This window comes from Zalophus californianus, chromosome 11 (genome assembly GCF_009762305.2).
Source record: "Zalophus californianus isolate mZalCal1 chromosome 11, mZalCal1.pri.v2, whole genome shotgun sequence".
NCBI lineage: Eukaryota > Metazoa > Chordata > Mammalia > Carnivora > Otariidae > Zalophus > Zalophus californianus.
Window position 1 is genome coordinate 63,434,871 of NC_045605.1, and position 13,383 is coordinate 63,448,253.

At 46.3% G+C, this 13,383-nt stretch overlaps 1 protein-coding gene across 9 annotated transcripts in view; it reads left to right on the forward strand.

The window, feature by feature from the left end:
* Positions 1 to 13,383, forward strand: part of PPFIBP2 (PPFIA binding protein 2) — a 147,794-nt gene that overhangs the window by 88,897 nt on the left and 45,514 nt on the right. For all 9 annotated transcript variants that reach the window (XM_027578984.2, XM_027578986.2, XM_027578988.2 and 6 more), the window contains one exon: positions 9,480 to 9,611. In XM_027578984.2, coding sequence (XP_027434785.1) covers positions 9,480 to 9,611 — 132 coding nt within the window. The remainder of the gene's footprint in view (positions 1 to 9,479; positions 9,612 to 13,383) is intronic.

Here is a 13,383-nt window from a genome sequence, read left to right on the forward strand (position 1 = left end):
AGTTCCCCGCTCCAAATCCTGGGTTGAGCATTTTTGCTGCACATGCTGGCCCTTTCCTGAGATGTGCTTGATGCTGTTTGAAAAGGCCCCGACTCTTGTTCCACAGTGCTGAGGCGGTGCTGTGGATGGCTGGGGCTGTGTTAGCGTGTGTCCTGGGAACTGGGGGCAGGCAGAGACTTGCGTGTCTGCCTGCGAGATCCTGGACTGCAGGGCTACTGGCTTCTGGTGATAGGAACACGGAGCACTCCCAGCCCTGAGGCGGAGAAGAGAGGCAAACAGTTGCCTCCTTTTGCCAGCCCTCAGAGACGGTCCCCGCCCTGAGCCACGCCTGGCCTCTTGCTCCAAGGCCGAGGAGCTTTGCACGAGGTCCTGAGGTCCTTTCTCGGTCGGTGTGAGGCCTTCTGACTACCGCCTGCTGACACTGACGCCCTTGAGGACTCTGTTCCTGGGAGCATCCCACGCACGTGCACGGAGCAGCCCTGTGTGCAGGAGGAGGCAGCCGCTGCTTGCCTTCACCTGACTCCCGCCTAGGCCCAGTGCTCTTACACATTCTCATTTTTCACAAGAAGCTGGAAATCCAGATTTAAAGATGAGTCTTTCTATTTTAAAAACACTGGTAACTAATTTAAATGGAAAAAAAAAAATACCGCGTGAACCACACCACACACACCTGCAGGCCAAGCCTGGCCCACAGACTTCTAGTCTGCAACGCCTGCTCTAGACTCCGCCCCCTCCACTGGCTGCACGAGCACTTGTAGGACTTAAGGAAACCCAAACCCAACCAGCATAGCCCCGGCCCTGTGCTTACTTACATAGGCTCCAGCAACCCCACAAAGCCACGTTCTCCCCACAGCTGTTCTGTCCACCTCCCTCCAGGAGCCCAAGACGGGAGGGAGCTAGCGACTCATCCAACTCATGAGCCACACACCCCTCCACCTGCCCCTGCTGAATGCTGATCTCTCAGTTCCCATCTGCTTCTACACATTAATCTATCTGGTCTCCAGAACAAGGGAGCATGAAGACCTTGGGGTTAGAAAGGCAGACCAGGACCAAATAAAATCAGCATGGGCTAGTCCACATAAGCAGCACATAGATGATGGACCCATTTGAGGGCAGTCTTTGTCTGCAGCCCTCTGCAAGATTCAGGGTGGGAAGGGGGCAGCTGTGAGCATCTTTGGGGACTGCCTCTGGAAGCACCTACTCATGTATGGTTTCAGACTCACTGAACAGGTGTGGATTTCCCAGGGAAACTTCTCCATTAGAAAGAGTCATTTTCTAGGAAATCTATAAATGGGTCTTCGAGAGGCTGCAGGTGAGGCCAGGTCAGTGAGTCTGACCAGTGAGTCAGACCAGTCACTAGTCTGGGCCTAGGGACTGACCTTCGCCTTCTGTTTCCTAAGCAGGGCAAGGCATTGCCTATCAGCATCTCTGAGGTCTGCACTCTGTGCTCTCCAGAATTAGCACCCCAGGAACCCAGACATGGAGCAGCGGCCTCCTTGTAACTGGCTCAGATTGGCAACAAAATCTGTGTCATGGGAAGGGTTCTCCTGTTGATGCACTAAGGTCCCTGGTGGCTTTTTCTTTTTTTTTTTTTAATTTTTTATTGTTATGTTGATCACCATACATTACATCATTAGTTTTTGATGTAGTGTTCCACGATTCATTGTTTGTGCATAACACCCAGTGCTCTACGCAGAACGTGCCCTCTTTAATACCCATCACCAGGCTAACCCATCCCCCGCCCCAGAAACCGCAGTTTGTTTTTCAGAGTCCATCATCTCTCATGGTTCGTCTCCCCCTCCGACTTACTCCCGTTCATTCTTCCCCTCCTGCTATCTTCTTTTTTTTTTTCTTAACATATATTGCATTATTTGTTTCAGAAGTACAGATCTGTGATTCAACAGTCTTGCACAATTCACAGCGCTCACCATAGCACATACCCTCCCCAATGTCTATCACCCAGCCACCCCATCCCTCCCACCCCCCACCACTCCAGCAACCCTCAGTTTGTTTCCTGAGGTTAAAAATTCCTCGTATCAGCGAGGTCATATGATACATATCTTTCTCTGATTGACTTATTTCACTCAGCATAACACCCTCCAGTTCCAACCACGTCGTTGCAAATGGCAAGATCTCATTCCTTTTGATGGCTGCATAATATTCCATTGTGTATATATACCACATCTTCTTTATCCATTCATCTGTCGATGGACATCTTGGCTCGTTCCACAGTTTGGCTATTGTGGACATTGCTGCTATAAACATGGGGGTGCACGTACCCCTTCGGATCCCTACATTTGTATCTTTGGGGTAAATACCCAGTAGTGCAATTGCTGGATCGTATGGTAGCTCTATTTTCAACTGTTTGAGGAACCTCCATACTGTTTTCCAGAGGGGTTGCACCAGCTTGCATTCCCTGGTGGCTTTTTCTAAAGTGTCCTCTAGAGTCCATTAGAGTCCTGCACAGCACGCTCCTCAGCCTCTGACCTTTCTCCAGAGGATGGTGACTCCAAGGAAGAAGCTGATGCTACTTAGTGGTTGATAGACTTTACACAAAGCTGGCAGTGAAAGGGAGCACCTTTCAGAGGCTAGACATTTACAGACGTAATCAGTGTCAAGAGCAGAAAACATGATCAGTGTCAAAAAGAAGACAGGCTAGGGGAGCCACATGGGGAGGAAGAAAGGATGCAAACCTCCTTGTGAGAACACACCCCCGCTTTGGGGTTAATGTGGAAGGACACCAGCCTCGATTTCAGTCCTCCCACCTGACCTGTAGCCCCAGGTGTTAGGCAACCTCATTGTTTTGGCTGCCTTTTAGGTGAGGTGTGGAGAGACAAATTTTGGGGATTTGGAGTCAGTGGACATGACTTTCTGTAGATTCACCTCTTGCTGTTGATCTGGGAAAGTCGTCAAACCTGTGTTCTTATGTATGGAGAACGGGGATGACAATATGGGCTCTGCATTGTCCACATCTTAGAGCTAGAGTATGGTTATTTCAGTTTCGTTAAAACAGAACTATCTCACAAATCACCAGTGTTAAGACATTGAGCGTGGGGATTCGGGGCCCTTGAGTTGAGTGAAGGACGGTGGGTCCAGGCATGTAATCTCCCAAGTGTCGTCAGCACCTGGCTGATAAATTTCCCAAGAGCACCTTGAAGGAGATATTTCTGTCTCACAAAGAATATTAAACAGAGCTCTGTACATGATCCTGTGAGAGCACACATCTGTCTCAGGAGGTAAGGCACTTGAGTCACGAGTGAAGAAAACAGGGATTTGCCAGGTATTCCCTAAACATGCCTGCTGGGAGATTTCTGAGGCAGAAATAACTGCTTTCCTCAAGTTTTATCTTTGATGTCGAATCTCTGTACTGCCGTGTGAAGTGGGTGCTTTACCCTCCGTTCACAGGATAAGGGGCCTGAGGTTCAGAGAGATGGTTTCCTTAGTGGGGACTGAGTCTGGACTTGAACCCAGGTTGACTACAGGCATCTCTCTGCAGTGTTACGAAAGCAGCTCTCTGGCATGGCCTAGGCCTCTTACTTCAAAGGGCAAAGGGATGCATTTTTCCTTTCATGTCTTTCCATGGCCCAATCTTTCATTCTGGTTTCAGATTGCCAGTCTGGCTCCAGTCCTCTGTCATTGGTCAGTAACTCCCTGGGTCATGTTCCACACTTAAAGATGGAAGTAATTGCTTCAAGATGTGTCCCTTGAAGGAGAGAATAAATTGAAAGGCCACTTCTTTTTATCAGCTCCAGTCTCAAACTGAGCTTTGGAAAAAGGAAATGATGGTTCTCTCTGAGATACCAAGTTTCATGACCTACTAGTTTTATGATGCTTCATGGTAACAAAAATCACCTGCCTCACATGCCACCCCCTCCTCTTCCTTTGCGCTCTCTCCGTAGGCAACCTTAAAACAATTGGGAGAGCAGAAGCTAATGCAGCTCATGAAACTTGTCCCCCTTATCTCCAGCCCCCTACCTCCCCACATTTCACCTCTCCCCACATTATGGTAGCTGCGTGATTCCAAGAGATTCCCAGGCGGATCCACCCTGCAGATCGGAGCGGGACCAAGCCTTGTCTTGGTGCTCCAGACAAAAAAGCTGGATCCAGAGATAACCCCAGTCTTCAGGATGAGAGCTAGGGGTCCAAGAACCTTTCTCTTAAGGCGCAGACTGAGTACAAGCAGCTGGCAAAGGAGATGGAAGAGAAAAAGAAAGATCAGGAAAACCGAAAGGATGAGGTGGAAAGTAGTATCTTAGACTGATAAGTGGGTGAAGGGTAAATGGTTGAAAGCTGAGAAGTACAGGTTGCATCTGAAAGTTTGGACATTGGTCCCCAGAACCAGAACTGTTTCTGTGCCCTCCCTGGTGAAGGCAGAAGCTGGGTTGCAGGCATGCAGACGTCTTGTGGAGAAGTGACAGGGAAAGTGAGGAAGAAGAGGCAGCAAGGGTAGATTATTCTTTTCAGAGCTTGGCTGTGAAGGGGTGGGGGAGGGGATGAAGAGAGAGCGCATTCATACCAACAGTGCGCAGAGAAAACGCATTTGCCTAGGGAGAGCCGCAGAGAGTTGATGGTGGTTGCTTCAGGGGAAGGCAAGGTCAAGAGGGAAAGTTCTTTCGAATGTCAGAAATTGGATCATGTTTCTAGCCTGGGGAACGGGAGCTGATGGTGAAAGAGATTAAATGCCTGTCAGAGTGGATGATTAATAGTCCTACCCTAGTGTAGCACAGACTGGGTGGGAACTTCCTCACAGGCAGGACAGAGGTGAGGGAGAGCCTAGGACCAGGTGAGTAGGCGTCTTTCGGTGGGAGAAACCTGACCAGAACTCGGAGATCACAGCCAAACACTAATGACTGACTGGGGAGGGAACATAAGAGCCTGGACATCAAGCTGTGTGGGGATGGCATGAAGTCTACAGAACAAGAGATAGTCAGCAACAGGAAGGTGGGTCAGGTGGGGCAATTGCAGGGCAAACGCTAGAATCATTGGGTCCTTGAACATGTTTTTTTATGTGCAACCCGGAAACTTACTGGGCTTCAGAGTGGTTCTTAAAGGTGAAAGAAGCCAACATGAGATGTGGGCTTGCTTGCTCTCAGACATGGATTTAAGAGATTTAATTGAGAGATGATTCTGGGAAACTTTGAAATAGAAAGGATATAAATTCAACGAATGATCAGATTATTTTTATTTTTTTTCCAATACTTTAAATATGTATTTCAAAATTAGAAATTTGTATTTAGGAGCAGTTTGTTTGAGAAACTTTCTGAGTTTTTTTTTTAATTTTTTTAGTGTTATGTTAATCACCAAACATTACATCATTAGTTTTTGATGTAGTGTTCCATGATTCATTGTTTGTGCATAACACCCAGTGCTCCACGCAGAACGTGCCCTCCTTAATACCCATCACCAGCCTAACCCATCCCGATCAGATTATTTTTAAAGATCTTTTCACTAAACAGGAGAGGTTATTTGAGGAGAAGAGGGAGAAAAGGTGGGATTTATGGCTGGAGGAGAATGGGAAAGATTTGGAACAATCTCTAAATGGAACCAACCAGAGATGAATGCAAGAGTGCCAGGCGATTGGAGAAGAGAGCTATAATTAGATAGCATAAACTTGTATGGAAACCAGTTGGCATCATTAAGTGTCATTTAGCAGTAGTTTTCAGGCCATGGGGACTAGAAACATCGACAAAAGACTTGGAGGTTTGGCACGGACTGGGCTCTGGTAAAGCAAATGCACTTCAGGTCTGGGGGCAGGGATGAGCTGGATGAGGAATTTTCTGGTGCAGATGTGATACAGTTGAAATGACCTCAAGGTATGGAATGGAGAAGGAGGCAAATATTACTTAAGGGAAGTTCACCAACTAGTGGCCACAGAGGAAGAAATTAAAGATTCTTTAAGTCACTAATTGGGAAAGTTTAAAGGTCAGAGGACTGCGGCCAAAGGAGACCACTTCAGAGCTGAAGATTTTAGAAGCGGAGAGAATGCATTCTGGACAAAGGTGAGGGCCGAGTTGTGACCATCCCTCTGGGAAGCTGAGGCAAAGTGGAAGCAAAGCCCATTGGCATTGTGGTCAAGAAAGATGAAGCCAGAGTGGATATGGGAAGCCTAACAAGGAAGGAGCAAGGATGTCGAAGTTACTGAGGAAATGGAATGTGCCCAAACTAGGTAGAGAAACTTGATTAAAAAAACAAAAGCCGTGAGGAAAACGGGAGACTGTCCTGCGTTCTGGATGTCTGGGAGAAGTTGCTATAACCGAATGGCGCTGCCTGAGAAGAGTAGGGCAGACATAGGTGGTCAGTAAGGCCGGTAGTGGTCTAGAAACAGAAAGTCGTCCGGTAAGTTGGATTGTCGGAGCAGAGTGGACTCCGCCTGAGATGACTGGGAAGGGTAGGGCATAGGATGTCAAAGTCAGGATTTAGTTTATTCTGGAAGGAGAAGGAATGTTTGAAAATGTGGGGGAGTTGAATCCTCTTAGGACACACGTGATAGAGGATATCGCACATACTAGGGGCTGGAGGCCACGTGGGCCTGGAGATGGGAAGAGGAGCTGGACTGGGATGAGCTTGGCCAAAGCTGACGTTGAGTTCTGGGAGTAGGACAGTACTCACTGATGAACAGGATGAGGGGGGACGATAATGAAAGGTAGCGGCATATGCTGATCGAATAACTGGAATACAATCGCTAGTGACTGGAATGCCCATGCGGAATGTTAATGTGACCAGTTGGAACCCCGGCATGACCAGTTGGAAGGGCTATTGGAACCTTAGTACAACCAATTAGAACATTGTCCTCGTCAGCTGGAACATTGGTGCGACCAATTAAAACAACTAGAGGGACTTTGGCAAGAGTGGAAAGAGAGTAGGTTCTTGGTTTTCAAGAGAGGTGCATCCCAAGGCTTTTTTTAAATCCCACCAACGCAGTGTCATGAATGCTGGTTAGTAGCCTGAGCTCATTTTGCTGAAATTCTAGATACTCGTCTCCTCACACACTGCATCTTAGGATACTCAAGCACTCAATGGGCTGTGTTTTTAACGGTCATATCCCTAGGCCTTGACATCTGGTAGATATTTAAAAACATATTTGTGGAGTAAATGATTAAAGTCTCATGGAAGAATATTTTCTCAGTTGTCAGTGCTCCAAAGCAATTGTCTCACGGACCTTAATTTGTGGAATTACTCTTCTTTCTCTTCACATTGGTGGCTGGAAAGCTCATGTACACAGTATGGTCCACCTCTAGCAGTCACAGAACTTTAGGGTAGGCGTTTTATACCAATTGTGGCTCTGTCATTAACTTCTTTTCCTACCTGCTTTAATTTTATTGTTTTACATTTTAACTCAAGTCCATTTTTCAAACCGCCTCAAATCATTTTTGGAACAAAGCAGTTAGGTAGAAGGATGGAGAGAGAAACACAGAATGAGGTGGTGGAGGCAGAGGGGAAGGGGGAAGGGGGGAAGAGGTGGGAGTGAGTAGGTGGTGTCAGGGAGGATTGCATCTTAAGATAGCCTTAGCACCAGGCCCTGGTAAAAAGTGTATGCTCAACAAAATCTTGGCAATTTGAAGGGCGCCTGGGTGGCTCAGTCGGTGAAGCGTCTGCCTTTGGCTCAGGATATGATCCTGGAGTCCCAGGATCAAGCCCCACATCAGGCTCCCTGCTCATCGGGGAGCTTGCTTTTCCCTCTGCCCCTCATGCCACTCGTGCTCTCTTCTGTCAGTAAATAAATAAAATCTTTAAAAAAAAAAAAATCTTGACAATTTGAGGGGCAATTTACTTGACTCAGTGAATATTTGTTGATGGGTTTTTTTCAGCATGTATTTTGTTATTTCCCTTAAAATTCTTGGACTTCTTCCTTTGGGAAACAATGTGGTACATTAGACAGAAACGAGTTTTGGAGTCAAACAGACTTTGGTTTGAAAACTGACTCTGCTGTTGTTGAGTGGCATATGTCTTTGGCCAAGACAGGCCCGTGTCTGGGCCTGGTTGCTCATCTGTTTATTTACTGTCAAATCACTAGGAAGGTTTATTGAGAGCACGTATGCAAAGTACCCGGCGGGGTCTGGCACAGAGGAGACACTCACTGAATCTGTGTGTCTTCTCTCCTCCCCCGTCCACCATTACACACATTTATCTGGCAGACTCCTCGTGACCCAGTAGCCTGCAGTTCACGCATTGAGTGCTGCTGCCTCTGCCCTACACGCTGGCTTCAAGTCGAGCTGAGACAGGAACTGCCCAGTGCTCAGTGAGCTCATTTTGCTGAACTTCTAGATACTCGTCTCCTCAGATTAGCTGATAGATAGTTTGTACCTTGGCTTTCTGAGAACCCTGAGAGCCTTAGCCTAGGAAATACTGTGTTCCCAGTTAAAATGTCTGTCCTGTGTGGTTTGGTTTATGGTCTGAGGACAGTTCAGAATGTGCACAATCATAGCTGTTGATCACCCTTCTGGTACTAGGGTTGGGTTGCCCAAGAGAATATAGAATATTCATCCTATGACAGGATAGCGTATCTTTTCCGGCTGCTCATTTGGCTGGTTAGTCTCCGAATCTCCATATTATAGTCTCTTTGCTGGGAGCTGCCTATCCAGTGTCTACCATGTGCCCAGATTTGGGAGCTCATGGACCGTCGCCTTTTGCCAGTGGAGAAGTGTTGCCCCTGGACTTTGGGGAATGCTCGTGGTTTTTGAGGTCCTTCATAATTCCTAGTAGTTTCCAGCAGGTATTTTGTCTATCACCTTTGTTTTTTGTCTTATTTATGCTTATTAAGTGTATGTATTAATGGCGGGTTGTTGTCTACCGCTGTTCCAGTGATGGTGGGACTTATAACCTCCCCGAGTCCAGCCTTATAGTAAGGAAAGAACAATTTTCTTAATCCCATAGTGGCTCAGAAAGCTTCATATCAAATAGGCTAGGAAAAATCCATATCACATAGATAAGATTCTAATCATTCAATAAATACTCATTGAATATCTGCTTTATGCTCTAGCTCCCTCCTAGGCTCATTGTAGTGAAAACTTACAGTGAAATTTGTTGAGGATGTGGGCTATGAGCCCAGGAGGTGATTTGGAATCCTTGGTTTTGAAAAATATATTGTTAAGTAAGCTTGATTTTTTTGTTTGTTTGTTTTGGTTGAGAGGACCTGCTGGTTTGCCTTCAAAATAGAGATGGAGAAATTTAGTTCTTTGAGCAAAACTGTCCATATTTCTGTACTTGGAAATAATGGTTTCTAGAGGCAAACGTGTTTTTGAGAGCTATAGTTCACATCATTTCTCAGAGCACAGTGGGTAGCAGCAGGGACCGTGCTCTCCCTGAGTGACCCAGGAGCAGCCCAGGTCCATCCCTATTAGACCCGTGGCTCACATGCAGGAGTCTCAACTCTGTTGTCCAACATACAACATAGAGACTGCCTTCTGCACTCTGGATGGAGCTGCAGTTGCCCTTGTTGCCATGGAGACTGTGATTTTGATATCTGGTTTTGCTTGCAGGAGCTGCTAAGCCGCACATCTCTTGAGACCCAGAAGCTCGACCTGATGACTGAAGTTTCAGAGCTGAAGCTCAAGCTGGTTGGCATGGAAAAGGAGCAGAGAGAGCAGGAGGAGAAGCAGAGAAAAGCAGAGGTGAGTGTGATACACCAAATTCTGGGGGGGATCCATAGTGTTCTAAACTCAGAGCAAGGGAAGCTAGCCTAATATGGACTCAGGCCATCTGATCAACCCCAAGCCTGGCAGCCACTGGGCGCCAGAAGCATCTGTGCACTAGAGACACAATGATCTGTTAATACCAGGTTATCAGGTTTTGCTGTGGCTGCAAATTTCAGCAATGCCCAAACCACCCAGTTTTGGCTCTAAGGCTTTATCCTCCCTCAAGCTGCTGACAAGGATGGAAAGGGAACCCGTGGGGGGGAAGGATCAGACAAGATGTGAAGGGACCCAAGATGTCCTCTGTGAGAGCCAAGGTAATGACCATGTACTGGAATGAAGTCCGCTGCCCATTGGGCACTGTCCCCATATCAGAGGAATGTATTTCACAGACCCAGATGGGAGCCTTAGATTATGTGTTTCTTTTCCTGATAGGTCCTAGGAGGGAGCCCATGTAATGTTTTCCTGCATTGTTCCTGTTTTCGTTTCAGGCTCTGTATCCTATTGGCTAGAGCATGCCAGACTCCTTTTTGGGATAAATATTTTGGATAAATTCTAGGCTCAGAGCTGCTTTTGTTGAGAGAGAATATCCTGTTGTAAACTTAGATAACCACCTTCCATGTACTTCTACCTATAAGTCCCCATATTTGCACCTGGTGATAGAAGATGTGGAAAGAAGATAGGCTTTAGGTTTAGAAGCACCTTGGTTCAATTACTGACCTTAATAGGTCTTTGAACTTCATTCAACAACCTAGCTGCTTAATTTCTCTCAACTTCAATTTCTTTATCTGTACAATGGGTAACTGTGAGAAGCCCAAATCAAATCACAAAAGTTAAGTCCCTATCATAGTATCTGGCATAATGTAGGTACTTGGTTTATCTTCTCACACACACACACACACACACACACACACACACACACAGAGAGAGAGAGAGAGAGAGAGAGACAGAGAGAGAGAGACAGACACCACACACCGATTTAGGAATCTCCAAAATCTAAAAATGGATCTTGTTCCTTTCCATTAAGCACCACCTTTAATGTGCACTGAAACCTGCCCTATTTCTCTGTTTACTGCGTAAACACTGATGATAGAGACACTTGTACTATGTGGGCAATTCCATGCATTGCTTTTGAGAAGCTGCTCGTTGGTAAGTAGTGTTGCCAAAAGAACTCTCCATTAAACTGAAGACTGTGTCTTCTAGTGATTAAGAGTGCCGGCCCTCCAATCAGCTCTTCCAGCTGTAATGCAAGCTGAGCTACTCATTAGCTTTGAAATCTTCGGCAAGTAACGTAACCTCTGCTTCTTCCTCTGTAAAATGGAGAGAGTAAGCTTGGGATTTCCTGGCTGGTTCTGAGGAGGGAATAAGATCATGTGTGTGTAGTCCTTACCATAGTGCTGGACACATAGTAACAGCTAGCTTTTATCAATTACTTACATTTTGTGTCCTTAAGCATCCTGCAGATGGAAATGTAGATTAAGATACATTGAAAAACTGCAAAGGTCGCGCAGACTGAAATCTTATCTGGGTGAAGTGTTAGTTGAATAGACTTTGCTTCTTAAATTCAAGGAAAGGAAAGAAGGAAACTGAATTTTCTCCAGGTTTAGAGAGGTTTTTTTGTTTTGTTTTGTTTTGTTGTTGTTTTGTTTTGTTTTTACCACTGTTTCAAGCTGTGTGATTACATGTGAACATATGTTGAGGTTCTGGAAGCAGAATTCAGTAAACTCTGAGAAGTCTTAAAGTGGTAGAGATAACTCAAAATCACTTAAATTTTTAAAAAAATAAGTAAAGGTGGGAGGTTATTAGGTCACACAACTTGACATGTCTAGGGTTTCCAGGTGACCTCACGATGTCATTAAAATCAGCCTTAGTGTATGTCTTGGTTCTGTTTTAGCCTTATTCTCAGGAAGTCTCCCCATGTGGTGACACAGATGGCCCCCAGCAGCTCTAGATCCCACCAGCCGGGCAACCCCTGCAGAGAGAGAGTCTCTTTCTCAGAGGTCCAGCAGAAGCCCCAGATTGCATCTCATTGGGCCACTTTGGGTCCACATGCCTGGTTCTGAACTGTAGGCAGCATGTGGGTGGGTGTGAGTCCTTCTTACCAACCTGGGACAGCTGAATTCCTTTCTGGAGAAGACAGGATAGAGGGAGAGCTCCCACTTCTGGGCCAAATATAACAAAAGCAAGCAGTCATTTTGCTCTTAGCTTTATTTTTTCCTCTTCTGAGGGATTATGTTTCAATCTGAATTTTTTGTTTTTGTTCCATTAGGCTGTTCATGCCTGAGACAACATGGGCCCTGAGCCGCTGGCCTCAGTCCTGCCAGATAACAGTCCTTCCCAGTTGTTAGTACAAACATTAGGTTTCTATGTGGAGAAATGTTTTTAGGCTGTTCAACCTGTGATACTCCGTGAACAGCCACGTGACCTGAAACACAGTTCTCCGTCTTAGAACTGAACATAATCTTTGCTGGTATGCTCAGAGGCAGAGGCTCTGTCCCTATTTGCGGTTTTCTGGAGCACCAGAGCCTTAAAACCCTGGGGGGTGCTGCTAAGCCACCCGTTGTCATGTGCGTGGACATGTTCGAGGGGGGCACTTAGCTAAGATCACCAGAGGCTGCACTTACAGGAATAAGGGGAATGCTGCTTCCCAGCCTGCACCGCTGCTGGGTTTTTTCCAGTGAATATACTTAGCCCAAGGCCTCATAGCTTGTGGTTTGGAAAGGCAGGATCTTTCTCTTTGTTTTGTTTGTTTTCTGGGATAGCTGGATCTGAAATTTCCTCTATGTAGTTCAGGCTTTATCCTCAAATTCTCTTTTATGTTTCAGTGAAAATTAAAAAAGGATGCTGTTAACAAGAGCATTGCAGGCTGCTTTTTTCTGTCTGGCTCTGATTCCCCCCTAAACTCGTATCCTGCTGCCTATAGAAAGTTACAGAAGTGATTGTAGATGGTTGTCTAGAAACCTGAGGACTTCGAGGTGCAGGTTTCTTGCCAAATCGAGACCATCCTGGCAGCCGGCCTTGCTTAGGAGTCTGTCAATGAGATGTGGGTGAAAACTGAGTTTTTCGTTTACCTTTCCTCGTGAGCCTTTTGCAGTGGTTCTGGGCCATTTTAGGAGATCCAGGCTTGGATTAATTAGGTTTGCTCCTGAGAAGCAGGACTGCAGAGGAATGCTGCCATGGAAAGTAAATACCAGAATTAGGAGGATGGAACATAAAAGAGCTGCAGGCAAAGGGAAACCTCTGGATGGCACACCATATCACAGGCACGGCCTTCAGGAGGCGTCTTCCTTCGAGAAGGGAGTGTGGTTTCCCTTAGCACTGGAGATGCAGGGGGTGCTGCAGCTGGATCCCTCTGTGGTGGGATCCAAGAGGTCTACGTGCAGTACCGGAGCATCGTGTAAAGAAGGGAGCAGGGATCCAGCAGGTCCTGGAAAGCAGAGTCAGCCCAGTTGATCAGAGGTATACGCAAGTATGAAGAAGAGAACCAGGAAGAGTCTTTCGGATTTCTGGCAGAAAACAGAATGTCTTACAGCACAGGTGGTGGTATCATCCTTCTTCCTTCCTGTGGTTAGCACTTCGGAAGGGAGGGATTCTGATTTCTGAGCTGGGGCAACCAGAGGGATGGACTTGGAGCACAGAGCAGGGGCTGAGAAGGTGGTATTTGCTCCAACAAGAGCTGACCTGAGCAAGAGAATCTTACGGTTTTTATTTTATTTCGTTTTATTTACTGATTTTTATTAGCATGGGGAAT